General features: G+C 45.3%; 1 protein-coding gene across 2 annotated transcripts in view; it reads left to right on the top strand.

Annotated features, from left to right (window-relative positions):
* Window positions 1-24,528, top strand: part of asb7 (ankyrin repeat and SOCS box containing 7) — a 56,777-nt gene that overhangs the window by 14,658 nt on the left and 17,591 nt on the right. For both annotated transcript variants that reach the window (XM_070859359.1, XM_070859360.1), the window contains 2 exons: window positions 1,699-1,969; window positions 20,513-21,118. In XM_070859359.1, the coding sequence (XP_070715460.1) occupies window positions 1,759-1,969; window positions 20,513-21,118 (817 nt within the window). In that variant the 5' untranslated portion in view covers window positions 1,699-1,758. The remainder of the gene's footprint in view (window positions 1-1,698; window positions 1,970-20,512; window positions 21,119-24,528) is intronic.

Here is a 24,528-nt window from a genome sequence, read left to right on the forward strand (position 1 = left end):
TTCCAGTCACACATCCGTGACATAACCAAAACCATCTATTTCCACCTACGTAACATCGCCCGTCTCCGCCCCTGCCTCAGCTCATCTGTTGCTGAAATCCTCATCCATGCTTTGTTACCTCTAGACTTGACGACTCCTAGCTGACCTCCCACATTCTGCCCTATGTAAACTAGAGGTGATCCAAAACCCAGCAGCCCATGTGCTAACATGTACCCAGTCCCACCCACCCACCAACCTTGTGCTCGCTGACCTACATTGGCTCCCGGTTAAGCCTCAATTTCAAAATTCCTATCTCTCTAATCTCCTTCAGCCTCACAACCCCCCCCCACCCCCCCGGAGATGTCTGTGCTCCTCTAATTCTGCCCTGTTGAGCATCTCTGATTATAATCGCTCAACCATTGGCGGCCATGTCTTCAGCTGCCTGGGCTCCAAGCTCTGGAACTCCCTCCCTAAACCTCTCCGCCTATCTACCTCTCTTTCCTCCTTTAAGACGCTCCTTAAAAAACCTACCTTTTTCACTAAGCTTTTGGTCGTCTGCCCGCAACTTTTTCTTATGTGGCTCGGTGTCAAATTTACTGTTTTATCTTCTAACACTGCTGTGAAGCGCCTTGGGATGTTTTACTACATTAAAGGCGCTATATAAATACAAGTTGTTAGTAAATATCTGCAATATTTCATGAAATAATCAATCTGCAGACCTAGACTACTAAGAGTTTGGTTCCACTTTAGTCATCAGTTCTGTTAAGTTCATTAGTGGGGCGAAAGACCCAACTCACCTTTTGGTTATCCATCTGGAGCAATCTTGGGTTTCTCTGATGTGATAATCATATTACCGTACAAAAAACTACCATGCATAATTAATCCAGGAAAGTTTAATTGATTATTTAATCTAATCCTTTATTAGTTTAGTGAATTCTGAAATAATTGGTTCGCTCAAGCAGAATATGATTTTACGAGGTAGTAACTGAAAATTGCATCAAAATTCTGTTGGTGTCATTAGGTCTAAATTGATTTTTCTCTGACCAACTGACGTGCTGTGGGTACACAGCACAACATACTGTAATATGATATAAGAGTACATTTTACAGTTAAATGGTGGGAAGAGAAGAAAAGAGCTTTTAAGATGTCTTGCGCCAATGCTGTTTGCATTGCTGAATTTATTAATCACATCGGTTTTGTGATGATTTAGATCGGTAATTCCTGCTTTAAATTTTGTGTTCCACATGTTCAATCTGTTAATTTCCAATTACCCAGAGCTCTGAATCTGGGAGCGAGGCACTGATGGAGTGCCTTCAATTTGTTATCTGTGAGGGGGAGGGAGGATATGTACAAACTGTGTGCTTGAAGTTTAAAATCCTACGGAAATTTGAAAGCTTCTCCAGCAGAGGACATTGGGAATGTTTTAGTCTGTTTGGTATCAAACTTGTGAGAGACATATAGAAGAGGAGGATGGTATAGTATCAGCTGTGGGAGGCCATTTAGTTTTGCAATGTCTGTTGTTGAGAATTCATAGTGCAAATAAAGCCTGTTGTTAAGCAGGCAGACCCTCTAACAGATTCTACCATTCTATTTATTGATAGATTTGCTAAATTTCCCACCAGATTTTTTCAATTGTGAATTCTGTTGGAGGGTTTAATTTTTGTAAAATGATTTGGAGATTGCCATTACGTCTAACTAATTTGTGAATTCTTGTTAAAGTTTGATGAAGGTGTAGAACATTGACCTCATGCATCTATTGTGACAACGTGACTCATTAGCATGTTCCATCATCACTGTAGAAGAAACCCGGAACTGCAGCAGGAACTGCAAATCCAAAATGCTGTTGCAGCTGGTGATGTTCATACAGTGCGCAAGATGCTGGAGCAAGGCTATTCTCCTAATGGTCGAGACGCTAATGGGTGGACACTGCTCCATTTCTCTGCAGCTAGAGGCAAAGAAAGATGTGTTCGAGTATTTTTAGAGCACGGAGGTAAGTGAAGACAGGATCTCAAGTCTACACTACTCATAATTTACTTGTAATTGCTTGCGTTCTTGTATTGATTAGCAACAATTGTGACCTTTATGTAATCGACTGCATGTTTGTTGGGTGCAGTCCAGTCATCTACAATTTGTAGATTAAAGTGATTGGAACAGAGAAAACATGTTGAAAGGTATGGAAATAAAGGGATTGAAAATTCTGTGTTGGTTAGAGCAGGCAAATAATTGGTGATTTAACATTAACCTGTAGCTGTATCAAGAGGTGAAAAATCATGTCTGAATAGTCTGAGTGATGGTATTTTGTATCCAGAATCTTTATAATGAGATCATGGTAACAATTGAAGTACAAGTTTATTCAGCACAAATGAACTGTTTGCAGTCCTGTCCATTTTTCAAATTGTGTGATTTGAAGATGTTGCATCGTAACAGCAATGCTCGTTTTGAGGTTACAATATTTGAGTTTAGCATTTACAAGGGACCTATTGCAATACAGCTACCATCCATTTACTAATTGAATGAATAAGAAAGCTAGAGGTGTGTTTTCTTACAGCACAGAAGAGAACATTTGACCCATCGAGTCTGTCTGCTCTTTCGAAGAGCAATCAAGTTAGTCCCGCTCCCCCACTCTTTCCCCGTATCCCTGCAATTTTTTTCTCCTTTAAGTATTTATCCAATTCTCTTTTGAAGGCTATTATTGAATCTGTACCCACCACCATATCCGGCAGTGCATTCCAAATCCTAACCACCCCTTGTATAAATCTGGTTTTCCTCATGTCACCTCTGGTTCTTTTGCCAGTCACCTTAAACCTATGCCCTCCTGGTGTTGAATGCAGTCACTGTAGGGAAGTCCTTCAAAGGACTGAGTGACTGAGTTAAAAGTATTAATGGCCATTCTTCATTTAGGCAATCATCAGACATGGTAGGAGCTGGGCCTAGCTTGTTTAGTTCTGGGAAACCACATGCTTAGCATGTACATTAGGTAGGCATTGCCACAGATAGTTAGTAACCTTTTGTAGCTTGCAAAGCGGCAAGATTTGTGCCCGTTGATCTTTCTCCAGTAAAATGACAGTTCCCTACTTGCATTGCATTTCTTGCTCGTGAATTGGAACAAAGCCTTCACTCTCTGCAGGATTTGGTTAGATTAGATACCTACGCTTTTTCAGTCTCTTAAGATTTTCCAGTCCATGTTTTCTTCTTCAGTTTCTTTAATCTTGCGAAGCAAGGTGTCGATTGGTTGGCAACTCGTGTATGAATAAACTCAGTTATTCTATTTACATGCTTGGCTGCACTCGCTCTGTCCAGGTGGTATGACAAAAGCTGCTGTTGAAATGCATGCTCACTTGGCTGCCATTAAATCCAGCATAGAGGCTGAGATTCAAAATTGGATTCTTAACAGTGAGGAAAGAAAATGTGCCACAAGCTTTCTCACTCTGAGCGCAGCAGATTGGCACACAGCTCTCACACGCAGCACTGTTCCTCACTGGACCAATGCTACTGTGAGCGGAAGCCACGTGTCCTCCGACTGGAGTGCCGCTTGTATTTTTGTACCTCAGTGAGGTTGCCCATTAACCTTATAGGTCATTCCCTTTACATTGGCATTATTCCCATTGCACTTACCTGCACTTCAAATGCATATGCTTTTGAATTGTCTTCGTAACCCAAATGTTTCCAACATTACTTATTAAGCATGGTATTCTAATGCCTCAACCAAAGCTCTAAACTTTTTGGGCTGGGTTTTCGGTTGTTTATAGCCTCAGTTAGCGGCCGGAGTGGGCGTTAATGCGAGCGTTCGAGCTTAGCGACCGGGCTTTAGCATCCAGACAGAAAATTCCATTAAAGGCTCACCAGGGGAGCAAACCATCAGTGCCTGGCTGCTGACGATCACTCCGATCATGACGTAATCCTGGTGCAGCACGCACGATTGAGCCCTGGTCGGCAAGAACATAAGAATTAGGAACAGGAGTAGGCCATCTAGCCCCTCGAGCCTGCTCTGCCACTCAACAAGATCATGGCTGATCTGGCCGTGGACTTAGCTCCACTTACCCGCCCGCTCCCCATAACCCTTAATTCCCTTATTGGTTAAAAATCTATCTGTGATTTGAATACATTCAATGAGCTAGCCTCAACTGCTTCCTTGGGCAGAGAATTCCACAGATTCACAACCCTCTGGGAGAAGAAATTCCTTCTCAACTCGGTTTTAAATTGGCTCCCCCGTATTTTGAGGCAGTGTCCCCTAGTTCTAGTCTCCCCGACCAGTGGAAACAACCTCTCTGCCTCTATCTTGTCTATCCCTTTCATTATTTTAAATGTTTCTATAAGATCCCCCCTCATCCTTCTGAACTCCAACGAGTAAAGACTCAGTCTACTCAATCTAGCATCATAAGGTAACCCCCTCATCTCCGGTATCAGCCGAGTGAATCGTCTCTGTACCCCCTCCAAAGCTAGTCTATCCTTCTTAAGTAAGGTGACCAAAATTGCACGCAGTACTCCAGGTGCGGCCTCACCAATACCCTGTACAGTTGCAGCAGGACCTCCCTGCTTTTGTACTCCATCCCTCTCGCAATGAAGGCCAACATTCCATATGTCTTCCTGATTACCTGCTGCACCTGCAAACTAACTTTTTGGGATTCATGCATAAGGACCCCCAGGTCCCTCTGCACCGCAGCATGTTGTAATTTCTCCCCTTTTACTGTTTTTTTTTCCAAGGTGGATGACCTCACATTTTCCGACATTGTATTTCATCTGCCAAACCTTAGCCCATTCGCTTAACCTATCTAAATCTCTTTGCAGCCTCTCTGTGTCCTCTACACAACCCGCTTTCCCACTAATCTTTGTGTCATCTGCAAATTTTGTTACACTACACTCTGTCCCCTCTTCCAGGTCATCTATGTATATTGTAAACAGTTGTGGTCCCAGCACCGATCCCTGTGGCACACCACTAACTATCGATTGCCAACCTGAAAAGGACCCATTTATCCCGACTCTCTGCTTTCTGTTGGTTAGCCAATTCTCAGTCCATGCTAATACATTTCCTCTGACTCTGCATACCTTTATCTTCTGCAGTAACCTTTTGTGTGGCACCTTATCGAATGCCTTTTGGAAATCCAAATACACCACATCCATCGGTACACCTCTATCCACCATGCTCGTTATATTCTCAAGGAATTCCAGTAAATTAGTTAAACATGATTTCCCCTTCATGAATCCATGTTGCGTCTGCTTGATTGCACTATTCCTATCTAGATGTCCCGCTATTTCTTCCTTAATGATAGCTTCAAGCATTTTCCCCACTACAGATGTTAAACTAACCGGCCTATAATTACCTGCCTTTTCTCTGCCCCCTTTTTTAAACAGAGGCATTACATTAGCTGCTTTCCAATCTGATGGTACCTCCCCAGAGACCAGAGAATTTTGGTAGATTATAACGAATGCATCTGCTATAACTTTTCCGCCATCTCTTTTAATACGCTGGGATGCATTTCATCAGGACCAGGGGACTTGTCTACCTTGAGTCCCATTGGCCTGTCCAGCACTACCTCCCTAGTGATAGTGATTGTCTCAAGGTCCTCCCTTCTCACATTCCTGTGACCAGCAATTTTTGGCATGGTTTTTGTGTCTTCCACTGTGAAGACCGAAGCAAAATAATTGTTTATGGTCTCGGCCATTTCCACATTTCCCATTATTAAATCCCCCTTCTCATCTTCTAAGGGACCAACATTTACTTTAGTCACTCTTTTCCGTTTTATATATCGGTAAAAGCTTTTACTATCTGTTTTTATGTTTTGCGCAAGTTTACTTTCGTAATCTATCTTTCCTTTCTTTATTGCTTTCTTCGTCATTCTTTCCTGTCGTTTAAAATTTTCCCAATATTCTAGTTTCCCACTAACCTTGGCCACCTTATACACATTGGTTTTTAATTTGATACTCTCCTTTATTTCCTTGGTTATCCACGGCTGGTTATCCCTTCTCTTAACGCCCTTCTTTTTCACTGGAATATATTTTTGTTGAGCACTATGAAAGAGCTCCTTAAAAGTCCTCCACTGTTCCTCAATTGTGCCACCGTTTAGTCTGTGTTCCCAGTCTACTTTAGCCAACTCTGCCCTCATCCCACTGTAGTCCCCTTTGTTTAAGCATAGTACGCTCGTTTGAGACACTACTTCCTCACCCTCAATCTGTATTACAAATTGAACCATACTGTGATCACTCATTCCGAGAGGATCTTTTACTCGGAGATTGTTTATTATTCCTGTCTCATTACACAGGACCAGATCCAAGATAACTTGCTCCCTTGTAGGTTCTGTAACATACTGTTCTAAAACAATCCCGTATGCATTCTATGAATTCCTCCTCAAAACTATCCCGTGCGATTTGATTTGATCAATCGATATGTAGATTAAAATCCCCCATGATTACCGCCGTTCCCTTTTCACATGCCTCCATTATTCCCTTGATTATTGCCCGCCCCACCGTGAAGTTATTATTTGGGGGCTTATAAACTACGCCCACCAGTGACTTTTTCCCCTTTTATCTCTAATCTCCACCTTCAACATTTTGTTCATTAGAGCCAATATCGTGTCTCACAACTGCCCTGATATCATCCTTTATTAACAGAGCTACCCCACCTCCTTTCCCTTCTTGTCTATCTTTCCGAATTGTCAGATACCCCTGTATGTTTAATTTCCAGTCTTGGCCACCCTGCAACCACGTTTCAGTAATGGCCACCAAATCATACCCATTTGTAATGATTTATGCCGTCAACTCATTTACTTTATTTCGAATGCTGCGTGCGTTTAGGTAAAGTGTTTTAATGCTAGTTTTTAAACCATGATTTTTAGTTTTGACCCCTCCTGCAGCCCCTTTACATTCATACATATTGTCCCTTCCTATCACCTTGTGGTTTACACTTACCCGTGCTACTCTGCTCTGTTGCCTCCTGCCTTTTGCATTCTTTCTTGGAGTTCTGTTCATCTGAGCTCTCACCCACTCTAACTAGCTCAGAGCCCTCTCCTGGGTTCCCATCCCCCTGCCAAGCTAGTTTCAAGCCCTCCCAACCGCACTATCAAAACCACCCGCGAGAACATTGGTCCCGTCTCTGTTGAGGTGTAACCTGTCCGACTTGTACAGGTCCCACCTACCCCAGAAGCGGTCCCAATTGTTCAGGAAACTAAAGCCCTCCCTCCTACACCAATGCCCCAGCCACACATTTATCTGACTAGCCTTCCTATTTCTACCCTCACTTGTACGTGGCACTGGCAGTAATCCCGAGATTACCATCTTTGAGGTCCTGGCTTTCAATCTTACTCCTAGCTCCCTAAACTCAGCTTTCAGGACCACACCCCTCTTTGGTAAATCTGGTGCGCGCGTCTCATTGAGCGTCTGGAGAAACAGTCGGTCATTAACTGGTGGCTACTTAAAGGGATGTGGAACGCTTCCCTTGGAAGTCACAGTCAGTGCAACGTTTACACACAGCACGGTGCGTGAGCCTCCCAGTTTGCAGCGGCAGACAGACATAATAGATCAGCATTACAAAAAGTAATTTGCTCAACTTTAATGGGTGCATTACTATACCACCAGCGTTGTATTCTACATGCTCTAGCAAGGCGGCGTCAAGAAAGAAGGGCTGTTGGCCATGTCGGCGGCTGAAGGAGGACAGCTCCTAGACGTCCCTGCAGGAGGCCTTACCCCGTGCCCCCCCCCCCACGGCTTCACCGGCGGCAACGCTCATACCTGGACCTGCCCGAGGAACAGTGTGTCAGAAGGCTGCGCTTCCGAAGGGAGGTAGTTAGAAAAATGCCATCTCCTGCAGGAAGACCTGCAGCCTCATATCGGCAGCAGGACTGCATTGCCCATCGCAGTGAAGGTCACGGTGGCATTCACCTTGTATGACATATGCAGCGTCTCACAATTCACAGCACATCGCTGCATCCAGGACGTCACACAGGCTGTCTATACCTGCAGAATGGACTTAATTATTTTCCAGACGACCAGGGAGAAAGAGGATGAGCGTGCATGTGGGTTTGCCAGGATAGCGGATGTCCTGAGGATGCAAGGAGCATTTGACTGCACACACATGGCCTTGGGAGCACCATTCCAGAATGCAGAGGTTTCAGAAACAAAAAGGGACACCACGCCCTAAATGTGCAGCTGGTGTGCGACCACATGCAGCGCATCCTTGCAGTCGATGCTCGCTATCCTGGAAGCGCACAGAATGCCTTTATCCTACAGAGAGCACTGTACCTCAACTGTTTCAGCTACCACGGGAAGGCCGAGGCTGGCTGCTTGGGGACAAGGGATATGGCATGTCCCCGAATGCAGCCTGGAAGGAGCTGGAGACATACAATGTGAGTGCCACCGTGACCTTCACTGCGACGGGTAGCGCAGTCCTGCTGCCGATATGAGACTGCAGGTCTTCCTGCAGAAGATGACATTTTTCTAACTACCTCCCTTCGGAAGCTACCTAGTTAATGAACCCCTCCACAACCCCATCAAACAGCCAGAGGAATGCTACAGTGAGAGCCATGCTGCCACCCGCAACATCATCGAGCAGACAGTAGGGGTGCTGAAGCAGCGATTCCAATGCCTAGACCGCTCTGGAGGGAGCCTTCAATACTCCCCTCAACAGGCACAACTTGGCCATCATGAGGGCCCAGGCCTTGCCAGTGGGGATCGCAGACCCACCTCGGGGGGAGGAGGAGGAGCCTGGCAACGCCTCGAATCTCCAGCAACACGACGAGGACCAGCAGCAGCCACGGAGGAGGCAGCGTGCCAATGTTGGCGTCGCCCTGGCTATTCGACGGTAGCTGAGCGATGCAGCTAATCATGACTGCGCATTATGCCACGATAATGCCATATCTCTGTCACAACTGAACAGCCAGACATCAGAGGCTGAAGGAAACTGTTTAACTAACATTTTATTTGGCAAACATGCCTCAAACAACCCTAAAACCCCACACCCTCCAATAAAACTGGGGCACCCACCCCTTCAAACAACACAACAGATGCTGAAACTTCCCAACATATATACATGGGTCCCATGAGGACACATTTATTCAGTGGGTCTTCTGGCATTTCCCATCCTCTGCCTCACCTCTTCCCTCACCTACTCCTCCTCCTTAGCGGGTCCTCAGTGCCTGCAGCAAGGCCACTTGAGGGTTGCTGTGCGTCTGAGGGAGACAGGACAGGTGGCCTAGCACGACGCCCTGGACCAACTCTGGGCCGGCAGCTGACAGCGCCGCCTGAGAATGGGTGGCACCAGTCTTGGATGGCTGGGGTGCAGACCGCGGCAGGTACAAAGGCAGGATGGCAGTGCGAGGAGCCAGATTGATGTCCTCCTGAGAGAGGACATCAGGTACGAGCTCGACCGATGGCTTGCCACTCCCCTGGGATAGAGCCTCAGCATCTGGACCAATCTATTGGAGCGCAGATTGCTGGCCAACTTCGGCACCGTTACCTCCCCGTTGGACTGATGGGGCCCAGGACACGATGGCAGAAGTTAGTGCTTGTGTGGCATCAATTTGACTCTGCATCAGAGCACACAGCGCATTGATGCCACCAAGCAGGATGCAGGTGTAGCGTGGTCTCGGCCTGCCGTTAAATGGCTACTGCCACGTCGGCCATGGCCCGTGCCATCATGTCTGGGACCCCATGGTCATTTGTGGCATCCATCAGCCGTTGGAATCAACCAAGGATGGGCTCGATGGGCTTCTGAGACGCAAATGCAAACGTTGAGGCGGCCTCCACCACACTCCAACCAAGTGCATCCACACCCGTGGGGATCCTTGCCATTGCACCCATTAGCTCACGGTGCATCTGCATTGACTCCTTGAACATAGCCTCCAAATCCAGGTGCCCATCTGCCTGTCTGTGAGTAGGACTCGTGGGCCAACTTATTCCCTCGCGCTGGGCATTGCTGCAGGTCACTGGGGTCAGGAGCCTCGGGTTCAGCCAACCCCGGGAAGACGACCTTTTCCACCAAGGTGGTCTCCCCACTTGCTCCCAATGAGGACATGTTGCGCGGTTACAGCACACTGCTCTCAACAACCTCCTCATCTTCCCCGTCGACTGATGGCGTGTGCTGATGGGCAGACTGCTGTTCTTCTGGCTCATCATCTATAACCACAAAGCAACAGAAGTGCAGTTATCAGCTGGGGAGTGGGGCAGGAAGACAAGAAGTCGGAGGGCATCGTTATTTTGGTTGCAATATGTTATAAGGCATATGGCCTCCAGACTAAAGGGACTTGCACAAAATGCCCGTCGCATTTACAAACCGTCACTGTCGAACAGGGGCTCTGCCTCCGCATTCCACCGCCATGACTGCAGCGCCCGTGAGGGTGGACACTCGCTTCTCCACCTTGGTGAGGTCCTGGAGGGAAGGCTCACATCCGCCCCAATGATGCATCTCGCGCATACTGTGCACGTGTTTGACCTGCTATGACAAAAACAAAAAGTTGTTGGTGGCTGTGTAGGTGCTGGTGTGCCACATGTGTCTGCAGTAGGGTATTTGCGAGTAATATGGTGAAGTGTGCATATCGGCAATTCATCCAGCGTGGAATTGCACAGTGGATGTGTGAACGGGGGGTCTGGGCACAAGCAACTACCAGTAAGTGTGAGGCTTATGAGTGTGTCTGTGACCGCATGTGAAGAGTTGAAAGATGCTGCTAGGTGGGCTCAGGCTGAGGAAGGAGCTAGAAGGTGCGAGACGCTTGGATTAGCAGAGCATGTCTGGTGAGGCGACAGATGGGTTTCGGGCTGGTTTCAGCAAGGAGGAGCATGGCCTGGTAAACATAGAGAAGGGGTAGGCACTGCCTGTCTTTACATTGTGTGAGACAGTCAGGTTAACATGAAGGAATTGGAAGGTGAATGGAATGGGTACTCACCCTGACGATCTTTGAAGATCGTTGAATTTATCGCGACATTGCTTCGTTGCTGTGGCCACCGTGTCCTGGGCTGAAACGTGCTGTGCCACCTCCCTCCACAGCCTTGTCAGAACCCTAGGCGGTGGGTGGTCTCTGACCCCCCCCCCCCCCAGGCTGGAGAGCATTCCAGCGATTCTCCACTGCCTCCAGCAAGGCACCAAGGGCGGGGGCGGGGGCGAGAAGCGGGGAGATAGCTGTAGTCCTCTTTGCTCCATTATCTTGCTCTGAAGACACTGTGCAGCTGCACATGTGCTAACTTACGCCTTTAAGACTTGGATTTTTCCGGGATCTGAATCGGAGTCTGGCGCATGCGCAGTGGGCCCACAAAATTTATCGACCAAACTTTCGTTATTGTCCCCCTAGCTCTGATGTGCAACGGATGATTTAGCGCCCCGTGTTAGCTCTTTGACCGATTATGACGAAAGTCTGGGCAGGAGGCACAAACGTTTTCAAGGCGCCAAAAGTACCGCTCCGCCTGGATTAACGCCGCAACAGAGACGCGACCAAATTTCTCCCCCATACTGTTCTTGCTGTGTTCCAACACTTCAACTGCTTTTCCATATTGTTTTGTCATTTAATGCAGTAAGTTTAGTATCTCTCCTGGGTCCCTTTAAACGTTCTGTCTGTTCCCATCATCATATACCAAAAGTTCCTCATTCTTTCATCAATATGCATTTGTTGGTTTTGTATCTCATTTGCCATTTTCTAACTATTTATTGGATCTAATTGCTTCTCAAAAAGCTTAATTGCATGTTCCATTCGAACTACTCTCCCGATTTCAGTGTCATCTGTAAAATGAATAACCATATACTTAGTTTTTGCCTGAAAAGCAGAAAAGCAGGAAGTGGTGGCCCATATGATTTTGGCTCTGGAATTGTAGATATTTGAAGATTATACCAAATTTGGGAGTATAGCTAATAATGTGGAGATTGTACCAAAACACAGGAAGACATAGCCAAGATTGCAGAGTGGGCGGATAAATGACAAATGAAATTCAATATAGTTAAGTGTGAGGTGGTTCATTTTGGCTATAAGGAAGCCTGAAAGGTAAGAAACTAAATGGGGCAGAGGAGCAAAGAGATGTGGAATACAGATACATAAATCGCTAAAAGTAAAAACAGAAATTGCTAAAAGTAAAAACAGAAGTTGATATGGCCATAAAAAGGTGAAAACAAAGTGTTGGGATTCATTTCTCGAGGAATAAAATACAAAAGCAGGAAGGTAATGTAAAATTTCTATCGAACCTTGGTTAAACCACAAGGAGCGCTGTGTGCAGTTCTGGGCCTCATACTGCAGAAAGGATATTGAAACACTGGAGAAACTCCAGAAAAGATTTCCAAGGACATTACCAGAACTGAGAGGATGCAACTACCAGGAAAGACTGAGTAGGGAGGGACTCTTTTCTCTGGAAAAGAGAAGTGCAATAGGAGACCTGATAGAAGTTTTTAAAATGATGAGAGGGTTCAATAGGGTAGATGTGGCAAAACTGTTTCTACTTGGGGGTGAGTCTAGAACAAGGGGGCATAAATATAAGATAGTCACACTCATCAAATAAAGAATTTAAGAAAAATGTGGTGAGAATGTGGAACTCAGTGCCACACGGAGTGGTTGAAGCATTGACACACTTAAGGGGAGGTTAAAGCATACATGAGGGAGAAGGGATATAGAGGGTGTTGGGGGCAGGTGGGAAGAGATAAATAGAGTGGCAGAAGGCTCATGTTTAAACACTGACACATACCATTTGGGCCAAATGGCCTGTTTCTTTGCTGTAAATAAGAACATAGAACAAAGCAAGTACTGACCCTGTGGTACTACTCTCAGCACCTCCCTCATTCGGACACTACACACCTCAAGCACCATGTTTTCTATGCCCCCTTGCCCCCGAATCACATTCTACCCTTGATTCCCATTGATATTAGTTTCATTACTAGATTTTCTATTGGGACTGTGCCTGAGTCCTAATAAATTATATGCTGCTGACATTCACTAACACCTATTTTATTTGTAATGCCCTCAAAGAAATGGGGTCGTTCTGAATGTTGGGCGTTCGATTCCTGAATCCCCACTGAGTTACTTGCCTTATTGCTATAAAGGTACTTCTCCAACATATTTCATTCTTGCTCTCCTTCAATGCTGAAGAATTATGTCATTTTCACACGGATTTTAAAAAAAAAGTACTGCCTGCTCACTGATTCTGAAATATTATATTTGCTGCACTATACTAATTGGATAGTGAACCAATAATGTTTTCCCCCAGTGAGCACTTCTGGAAAATAAAAAAAAATCACAATCAATTATTCCAGCACTTATTGTTTTAAAGAGTCTCCCTGTTGCTTGCAGTGGTGTAGGGCTTCACTCAGCCTTACCCCAGCCCGTATCCTGGGGTCAGGATCATTTACAGATGTGGTACAGGTGTCAGAGCCATTGATGGTGCTATTATTGCACCTGCTTTAGCGGGGAAGGGAAATTTGCACAGTCCCTAGCTGGAGAGGCGCTGGTTATAGGGGAAAAACGTTTTACATCGGCACGGTCTCGATAGGCCAAATGGCCTCTTTCTGTGCTGTACTATTCTATGATTACTCTACATTTTTTAATGTTCTGCTTTGACTTATACAAAGTGTTCTCTTAAATTTTAATCCCCGCCCCACCCCATTGCCTCTGGGCAGGGATATACATCCAATGTCACTACAGATGGAAAATCCCAGAGGTGGCAATGGGTGGGGTAAATCAGCAGAATCTCTAATTTCCCTCCCCTGTCTGCCCAGGTTATGCCAGGAAAATTCCTCCCTGACCCAATCTCTTTTTTTTAAACAAAAATACAAAAACAAAATACTGTGGATGCTGGAAATCTGAAATACCACAGAAAATGCTGGAAATACTCAACGAGTGAGAAGGGTCGTCGAACTGAAACGTTAACTCTGTTTCTCTCTCCCTGACCTGCTGAGTATTTCCGACATTTTCTGTTCTTATTTCTCTTAACACTTGTTAGATTTCTCACTGGTTCCCCTTTTACATCCGAATGCTTTTTTAAATTTGTTTTAATCAATTTATTGTATTCTTCTCAAATTAGTTCTTTTAGTTTCACCTGTGTGGGAGCCTGCTTGTTTAGCGCTCATGTTTCTCTCTGGTGAATACCTGTCTTGTATATGTAATATTTTATTGTTTAGAAGTTTTCCATTTTTGTTCTGCTGATCCTTCTCCCTCTAAGCAGTGGATCCCTCATTCCATTCAAATTAGTTTTTCTGAAATCCTATCTTTCTGTGCCGGCCCTTGCTGGTGCTGTTTGCCAGATCACCTCCAATCCAGACGTTCCATTATTTCTAAATTGTCGATGCCACCCTGATTGCTTCCAAGAACCAAAGTATAGCTGTGAGTTTCTCCGAGTGATGCATTGTGTCAAGCTGCCGCCTTGTGCTTCGGTTACCAGTTTGTGTTCAGTTGCTCTGCTTCCACTCCCACATAATATTGAGTTGATTGATATTAACGATTATTTCAACATTATTAACTGTTCAAACCCTAATATTGTCATTTACTTTTACCTGCCCAGCAGCGACCCCAGTTGTTAAGTCTTCTGCCTGTATTTTAAAAAATTACTTTAATTTTTTTCCCATGTTCATGATATCCATGTGATCATGCATATTTTACCTGACCTCCCACATTGTTGCTTAGAAAGAATGAAAGAAGAAAGACTTGCATTTATATAGTGCCTTTCACGACCACTGGACATCTCAAAGCGCTTTACAGCCAATGAAGTACTTTTGGAGTGTAGTCACTGTTGTAATGTGGGAAACGCGGCAGCCAATTTGTGCACAGCATGCTCCCACAAACAGCAATGTGATAATAACCAGAGAATCTGTTTTTTGTTGTGTTAATTGAGGGATAAATATTGGCCAGGACCGGGGATAACTCCCCTGCTTTCCTTTGAAATACTGCCATGGGATCTTTTACATCCACCCGAGAGAGCAGACAGGGCCTCGGTTTAACGTCGCATCCGAATGCCGAAAAGCTTGTGATCTTTAACACGGACTCCTGAGCCAGGCGCAGAGCTGCAGAGCGCAGCACTTCAGGTGCTGAAGATAGAGTAGACATGTCGGGGGTGTTTTGGGAAGTACAATACACAAAGTCATGTGATGGGGAGTAGAACACCTCGAGGAATTATAGTAGTGTCTGAGCGGGGTGTGGAAGACAACAGTAATGGAATTTTAGAGGATAAAGCACTGTCCCCATCTTCTTCCGTGCATCACTCCCCAGGACGCTTGTAATCTATTCTTCTGCCCCAATCCCCAACACATCTACTCTATCTTCAACCTATATGGTAGAAGGTGATATTAACTTCTGTCTTGTCCCTCCGACTTAAAGAAATGCTCCATGATAAGGCCCTTGTTTATTTGATTTTTTTTTAAGTTGAGGTATAGAGCTTCTCTTGTTTCTTGCACACATTTGTTCCAAATGTGCACTCCAAGCTATAAATTATGCCACTGACAAATTTCTGTGATTGTCAAACCATATAATGGAAAATGTCACCTCAATGCTCTCCTACATAATAACTGGCCTCGCCCCTTGTGTAGATCTCACTCCTGTCAGCACTCTGTAACTGGGTCCCGCTGGGTGCCAGCCTCTCCAATGTGACTTGCTGTTTTTGCATTCGGTTTACTATGATTTGCTGCAGTTTGTACTGATCACTCTATGCAGTGATCCTGACTTTGATCCTTTTGTTGTCTGTGTTTTTGATGCTTTTACAACTCACTAGGTGGCAGTGTAAGGCATTGAAGAAGTGAATCATACCTAGATTTCTCTTCAGGAATTGAGTAATTCCACACTTACATAATACAATATTTTTAACAATATACTCATTGACATTTTTCATAGTCTAAAATAACAGTTCCTTGCACTTGAAACCGATAACAACCGCAATATCTCTGCTGTGTGCATGTCGGTTTGAATTTCAAATAACTTGGAGCATGGTAATAATGAAAACTTTTGAAGTGTTTTTTGACTGACTTATCCTGACTTTTTAGTGTAGCACCAAAATATTCCAAAAGACAGCCCGAGTGGCCTTGGTGTAGGAGTAAAGCTCATTATAGACTGCCACTGAACCAACAGTTGCTTACAATACTTCATTTTCTTTTAATGGTTTTAACTTGCATTCTGTATGTGTCTAGACAGAAACCCTGCCCGGTGCCAGCTTCACTTAATTGGAAGCCTCCGAGTCCGAGGTTTGTCGATTCGAGCTCGCTCTCCGGTTTGAGCCCATGATCTAGGCTGATGCTTCAGTGCATTACTGAGGGTGTTCCACACTTCAGAAGAGATGTTAAAGCCAGGTCCCATCTGTACGTTCAGAGGAACATTAAAGATCCCATGATCCGATCCGAAGGTCTTGGCCAATATTCTTCTCTCGGCAACACAAAACCAAAATAGATCCACTGGAATTCATATATTCCTGGGATCTTGCTATGTACAAAAACGGTTGCTGCATTACCTGCATAACAATCATCATATTTAAAAAAAAATTCATTCTGTGAGGAATACTTTGGGACATTTAAGACATCTCTCTTTAAATGAAGGGGTTCTCTACAAAAATGGCGTTTCAGACCACATTAATTTATCATGTTTTTCTAAAACAAAAATTGTTCTCAAGGTGTGGGTAACACTGGCCCACTTGTTGCCCTGAGGATTCGCCATAGAGTGTGGGGCTGGAGTCATATGTAGGCTAGAGTTTGTCGGGGTAGCAGATCCTTTCCCTGAAGGACGTTCGTGAACCATTTCATTGTGATTTTCTGGTGCCAGCCCACAAGTGACGGGATTCATTAAATTCAATTTCACAATTTGCAATGGCGGGATCCAAACTCTCCACCTTCAGATTGCAAGCCCACTACCATAGCTACTAGGCTACTATACTCTATTGTGTTAACACTGCATTGGAAATTTGCAGACAAGACCTGATTTTAAAAATTAGCTGAATTTTTCCCAGTGATTTGCGTCGTTTTTTTTTACCTAAATTTTAAAATCCCAAATTTCCCCAAAGATTGTGGGCCAGCCCGGTACCGACAGTCCCGGTACCTCGTCACCCACCCAACTGATGGTGTCCAGGAGTGATTGTCCAAGGGCAATGAATGCGGAGAGCATTGACATCATCTGAACCACATCTGTTAGATCCTTTAGATCCTGCACCTCAGGAGAGTGCTGTCGAGCTCTCTTTCCCCTCCATACCTTGGGTGTGGCTCGATGCATCCCATTAGGACCCGCAGCCTCGGACGGTGGGGCCCTGGGTCTGTCTCGCTGCATCCCACTGGAATCCCAGCCTCGGACTATGGGAAACCATGGAATGTCCCACCAACACTTGTACCACTCGGAAACGGGGCTGGCACCTGCATCTCCTCCAGAGTGAGTACAACAGTGGGGGCTTCATCTATCCCCTCCCGATCTCCCTCATCCCCATGCTCTTGGTCTGGAAGGTGGAATTGGAAGATGTTCTCCTCTTCAGGCTCGTCCGCGTCTGAATAATCTACTGCATCAGCTTCAACCTCGTCAGGGTTGGCCTCAATTTCTGCAAAATATAACAGAACAGACAAATGGTTAACAGCAGAGAAGGGGGCAGGGTGGCATGAGTAAGCTCACACAGCGCAGGCAGCAGGCTCATTTGAAGGACCATGATGAATGATAGCACATTGCATCAATCAAAGCGTAACTGATGGAGACATCCCTAATGAATCGAAGCATGGCTAGCCCGCGCAGTACTTAACATTTAGCAAAACCAGACTGTGGAATTTGCAGAACTTACCCTCTCCCTCAAGTGTGGGCCCAACTTGTGCAGTGGTGGTTGCTTTTCTCCAGGCAGGACCCATCAAAGCAGCGACGCTCTTTTCCAAGGGTGTCAATGGCTGCAGATTTGCCAGGCCTCCACCTGTTCGAGTTCTTTCCCTTTTGTTGTGTGCCACCTTCCTCTGCAAAGATGAAAATATAACTTTTTAGAGAGGGTGTTTTTCTGCTGGGTGGGACATATACAGATGGTCACATTTACAATTGCAATTGAATTGAATAAATGAAAATATTGCTTGCACTAAATACTCGGCCAAGGTCCTGCCACTTCTTTTTGCACTGGCCTCCAGACCTCGGGGTGGCCACCATTGCATAGTAATCTTCTGCAAGTTGGTTCCAGCGTTTCTTCATTTCTTTTGGTGAAACTTTTGTGTGACCTCTGCTGGTGTCCAGCTCGTGCCATCTGTTCTCAATTACAGTAACCGGTGCCTCCACTTCATCCTGTAAGAAATTCTTGGTCCTTGAGCCGCGTTGCATCTTGTATTGCAGCTCCGATTTTTTCAATGAGAATTAAAGTTCTCAAACACAACTGGCTCTTTAAAAATGGCCGAATGCAGACCGTGAGCTGTACTGGGCATGCACGCCCATAGCAATCACCTCAAAAACCTTTTTTTCCCCCACGCATGCGCAGAAGGCGGGGGAGCATCGTTTTTTCGGTGCAGACATTAGGCTCCACCTCCCGAAGCTAAAGGATAAGCTGCGCGGCGCCAATTTCAAAAAATAGAATGGGGAAACTTGCTAGTTATTTTTTTTGGAGTAGTTAGGGCCAGAAAGAATGGGCGTAACTCTTGCAATGCTCCAAAAAATGGCATTGGGGAAAATTGAGCCCAAAATTGGGCATTATTTTACAATTTTAAAAAAGTGTTTAAGGCTCTGGATATATTGCAACATCCGGTACAGTACTGAGCGTACAGAACAGAAGGTACCAGGTTCGACTTCTGCTATGTGCAGAATGAGCTGGTTTAGCAATTGTGGTAACACATTGGGCTCAGCATCCAATGGGCTAGAGGGGGTAAGAACATAGGAGCAGGAGAAGGCCATTTAGCCCCTCGTGTCTGTTCTGCCACTCATGGCCGATCTGTGATCGAACTCCATGTACCTGCCTTTGTCCAACATCCCTTATTGCCTTTGGTTAACAGATATATCAATCTCACATTTAAAATTAACAATTGACCCAGCATCAACTGCTGTTTGCGGAAGAGAGTTTGCGTGAGGCAGTGTTCCCCAACTTCACTCTTGAAAGGCCTTGCACTAATTTTGAGGCTAAGTCACTCCTGACTGCGATCCAATGAGCCACTGGAAGTGTGCATGTATAGATGGCAGGCGAAGAACAGGTTAAGCTTGGCTTTAATATCATTCCTGGTTCAAAGCCTGCCACTTACAATCTAGGCTCAAATGAAGAACAGCACTTGGGTGATGTTTGAGGCTGCTGGCACCGCTCAGTACTCCTTTATCACATCCTCAGGACATCCCAGTGCACACATCAAATTAATTATCTTGCTGTTTAGACACTGCTGTTATGTAGGCAAATATGCCAGCTAATTTGCACACTGCAGGGTACCACAAACAAAATGAGATGAATGGCTAGTTAATGTGTTTGTAGTGTTGGTCTTTTGAATAGTGCCACTGGAGTTTTTCCATCCACCTGAACAGACAGCTCTCAGTCAAACATCTTATCAGGAAGCCCCAGCAGTACAGCACTGCCCCAACACTGCATGGTAAACAGTGTCAGCTTGGAGTATGTGCCCGAGTACTGTCCTACAGCTTTTCTTTTGAAGTTATGTTATCTAAGAAGAATGATAGCGCCTTTCATGACCCCTCAACGTCCAAAAGTGCGTTACAGCCAATAAAATACTTTTGTAGTTGCTGTTGTAATGTAAGAAACTGGGCAGCCAATTTGTACACAGCAAGAAGCCACAAACAGCAATGAAATAACTGACCAGATCATCTGTTTTAGGTGTTGGTTGAGGGATAAATGTTGGCCAGGAGAAAAAAAGACCGACAGACTCTTGCGCATGGCAAACTCCTACAAACAGCAATGTGATAACCAGATAATCTGTTTCTGTTATGTTGATTGAGAGATAAATATTGACCGGGACACCTCTTCAACTAGCGCCATGGGATCTTTTATGTCCATCTGAGCGGGCAGACTGGCCTGGGTTTAACATCTCATCCGAAAGATGACACCTCCAACAGTGCAGCCCTCTCTCAGTACTGCACTGAGATGTCAGTCTGGATTTTGTGCTCCAGTCTCTGGAGTGGGAATTGAATTCCCATCCTTCTCAGTGCTACCACTGAGCCATGGCTGAACATATGAGTCACTACAGCCCCCAGATTTATGTTTTAGTACCGTATGAAGCCATTACAGTATAGGTTATGTTAATTCAGTCTGTATAGATTAAATAAAGGAGTATTGTCTTTTTAAAAACTTGATGTATCATCACGGGTATTATATTACTAAATAGTTTGAACAAGGAAGTGCAACAAAATGAAGTACGTTTCAAAATAATGCATTGGATGGGTAAAGTCCCAGCTAAAGATTCATCAGCTGTCCAACAAAGTGGCTGCAGAGGCCAAAGTGACCACTAGAGTTCCGATTACCCAAGGCGCAGTCCAGAATTCTTACGAGAGGGAGGACATTCTATCTCCTGGAATCCATCATCTCAAGCCTTTCTTAAAGATTTCACTGTATACTTTTGCGACACAGTCTTCCCAATTGAGTAGTTAGACAGTGAGTTTTTTTCTGTTTTAAAATCATGTCCTGCTACTGTCTCCTTTTAATTGTTTTTGATCTTTTCCAGCTGATCCCACCGTTAAAGACTTAATTGGAGGTTTCACTGCTTTGCATTATGCAGCCATGCATGGCCGAGCACGGATTGCACGGTTGATGCTCGAATCGGAACACAGACCTGACATTATTAATGCTAAGAGCAATGACGGATGGACTCCTCTCCATGTGGCTGCCCATTATGGCAGAGACTCGTTTGTCAAACTGCTGCTGGAGTTTAAAGCTGAGGTCGACCCACTCAGCGATAAAGGCACCACACCACTTCAGCTGGCCATTATCAGAGAGCGCTCAAGCTGTGTGAAAATTCTTTTGGATCACAATGCCAACATCGACATTCAAAACGGTTTCCTGTTGCGATATGCAGTGATAAAAAGCAACCACTCATACTGTCGAATGTTCCTTCAAAGAGGGGCAGACACAAATCTTGGCCGGTTGGAGGATGGACAGACACCATTACACTTGTCTGCACTAAAGGACGATGTGCTTTGTGCACGGATGTTACATAACTATGGTGCAGACTGTAACACAAGGAACTATGAGGGACAGACCCCTCTGGCTGTCTCTGTTAGTCTATCTGGAACCAGCAGACCCTGTCTGGATTTCTTGCAGGAAGTTACAAGTATGTCGGTTTTTTTTAATTTTTAGAGTTTGAAAGATTGTCAGAGGAAGCACACCTCCAGCACTTGTCTTAAGTGTGCTATTCTGAGTTTAAATTAGATTGTGTGGATGAATCAGCAGGATGTTTAAAAAAAAATGCTGCTTATAATTTTCTATTTGCTTACCGAACAAAGTAACTTCACAAATGACTGTACAAAATAGAGTAAAGACGGAAGAACTTGCACTTGTGTAGGGTCTTTCACATTCTCAGAGCATCCAAAGGATTGAATTTTCGGCTTTGATGATTTTGGGCGGTAATGGCAGCGGGGCGATAAGGTTTGCGCCCGGGAATAGATTACGCCTCAGTCAATAACGTTGGGCAGTTGGGCCCTGAGTCAGGGGCGCAGCGCTAAGGGAGGCGTAGACACCTCTCTCGGGCGCTAGCATGGGAAACTCCCGAGCTAAAGAGCCGGGCCGGGAGCGCTCCGAGAGATGCCGGGGGGGGAGGGGGATACACTAAAACATTCCCAATACATAGCCCACGCCACCACAACATAAATCTCAAAAGAATTAGGAAAAAAAACAATCACACTTACCTTAGAACTGCATTGTTTACCCCTCTGCAGGCGGGACAGTTGGACCGCCCGATTCCCCAGGCGTTCACTGCAGGGCGTCGGGCAGGAGTCAAAAAGCCATCGGTGTCGCAACCAGGGGCATTGCAGCTCCTCCGGGCGGTGCTGCTCCACGCCGCTGCTAAACTGAACCCGAGGATCGCTGCAGGATGTTGGGGGCTGACCGCTCGCCCCGAAGACCTCATTGCCACCACTCCGGGGTGAAAGACTGAGCGCAAAGCACTAGAAAATCCGCCGCAAAGTATTTCACACCCAATCAAGTACTTTTGAAGTGCAGTCACTGTTTTGTAGACATGCCACAGCCAATTTGCACACAGCAAGGTCCCACAAAAAGCAGAGAGACAGATGACTAGTTAACCTGTTTTGAGGGATAATTATTGGCCAGCACACCAGGATAACTCACCTATTCTTCGAATAGTGTCATGGAATCTTTCACATCACTTGAGGGGGCAGATGGGGCCTTGGTTCAGCATTTTCTCCACATCTTCCCTCCAGAATGTCCGTTCACTTGCAAACAAGGGCCTTGCCATCCATGACCTTGCTGTGGATATTTGCATTGGCACATGGCCTTGACAGACACTTGACTCACTGACAATGACCCCTGCTGAAACCTCTTCACCTGGCAATACCTTCCAGTAGCTGTCCTGCCCAAACCACCAATGTTGGAGCTTATGGCCTTTTTCACCAAATCTTGCATTGGTTTCTCCCCAACTCCTGTGGCTGCTTCTCCTTTGCACACCTCACATTGTTTGACCCCTCTTGTCGCTCCTTTAAAACCTTTGTTCGCTCACTGAGATGTCCTCACTCCTTTCCTCCCTCAGCCTCTGCACTAGGTGACTCCTCATTCTGGGTGATTTCAACATCTCATCTCACCTTGTCCTCTCTCCTGATTTCACTGTCCTCCCTTAACCCCTCCCTTCATACAAACTCTTCTACCCACATTATCCGTGTACCTACCCTATCAAATCCCTTTAATATTTTAAATACCTTGATTAGATCACCCCTCAACCTCTGAACTCCAGGGAATATAAACCAAGTGTATGTAACTGCCCTTATTATTTAACCCTTTAATCCCTGTATCATTCTGGTAAATCTGTGCAGCACCCCCTCCAGGGCTGAAAACTGATTCTGTACAATTGAAGCATCACTTCCTCAATTTTGCATTCCAAACCTCTTGAGATAAAGTGCAACATTGTATTAGCCATTTAAATTCCTGCTTGTACCTGTGCATTAGTTTTTAGTTATCCCTTTGTCCCTCCACAACAGCTAGTCTCTCTCTCCATTATGAAAATGTTCTGATTTGTCTTCCTCGAATCTAAAGTAGATGACCCCTCACTTCTCACATTGGACTCCATCAGCCACCGCTTTGACCACTCGCTTAGTTTGCCTGTGTCCATTGTAACTTCCTGCCCGTCAGTCTTAGAATGTTCCCTTTACCTATACTCTCTGTCTCCTACTTTCCAACCAATTACCAACCCAGGGCACAAGGATACCCTAATTTTTTTATCACATGCCGTCTGAAAGTCCACATAGATAATATCCATAGACAGTCCTCTATCCACCATATCAGTGACCTCAAAAGATTCAACTACATTAGTCAGACATGACCTGACCTTCACAAATCCATGCTGACTGTTTTTGATGACCTCATACCTGCCCCTGATCGTTTTCAGTAATTTCCCTACAACTGACATTAAACTGGCAGCTCTGTAGTTACTGGTTATCTCTCCCTCCCTTCTTAAATAATTAAGTGACTTTGCTATTTTCCGACCCATAGGCACAATTCCTGAAACTAGAAATCTGATTCATCATCAAATAGCGATAGCATAATGTTAATATGTGGTTTTTCCCCATTATAAATATTGCTATAAAAGGTGTTACAAGAAGTGCACTCTGTATTCAGATTGAACAAGTGATGGGGGTGACCATAAAATCACTGAGCAAATTCTGTCGGAAAAGCTATAATGGTTTGATGATTGTTGAGGCACTTCCCTTGTTCTCCAACTTCCTGAGTCTTCAAACTCTACCTTGAGTGCCTTCCTGAGTAGCTCAAGGCACTAAATTGCTTCCCTCACACTGTCCTAGGTCTCTCACCCACCATGGATATCCTCCATGAGTGCAGCCAGAGTCCAGCCACCCATTTGGTTCTTTTAAGCCTCAAACCACATTCCCACTCTGTTTCCAGATCCCGTTGCGCCCACACCTCAGCTGCCATGACTCCCAAGTCCAGCCCCCACTCCACTACCTCCCAAGCTGCAATGGCATACCATGCTACTACCCCAGTCTTGTTTCTCCGAGGGTGCATCGCCCTCTCCCACTCCTTAAATCCCCGACATAACCTTCAGTCCCACCTTCTGCTTTAACCATTCAACGCCCTGCTGTTTGTTGACTACGCTAGTTATTACACCAGAAAAAACGTGTGCACCAGTAATACTGGAGACGTACAAAAGAGCGGGAAGGAGCTACTTACAGAAAGAATGAAAGAGGCCCGACAGGATAAGACAGGATATACTTGACTTGGAGGAAGTTGAGAGAAGGTTCACAAGGTTGATTCCGGAGATGAGGGGGTTGACTTATGATGAAAGGTTGAGTAGGTTGGGCCTCTACTCATGGGAATTCAGAAGAATGAGAGGTGATCTTATCAAAATGTATCAGATTATGAGGGGGCTACAGAAGAACATAAGAATTAGGAACAGGAGTAGGCCAACTAGCCCCTCGAGCCTGCTCCGCCATTCAACAAGATCATGGCTGATCTGGCCGTGGACTCAGCTCCACTTACCCGCCCACTCCCCGTAACCCT

This window comes from Pristiophorus japonicus, chromosome 17 (genome assembly GCF_044704955.1).
Source record: "Pristiophorus japonicus isolate sPriJap1 chromosome 17, sPriJap1.hap1, whole genome shotgun sequence".
Lineage (NCBI taxonomy): Eukaryota > Metazoa > Chordata > Chondrichthyes > Pristiophoridae > Pristiophorus > Pristiophorus japonicus.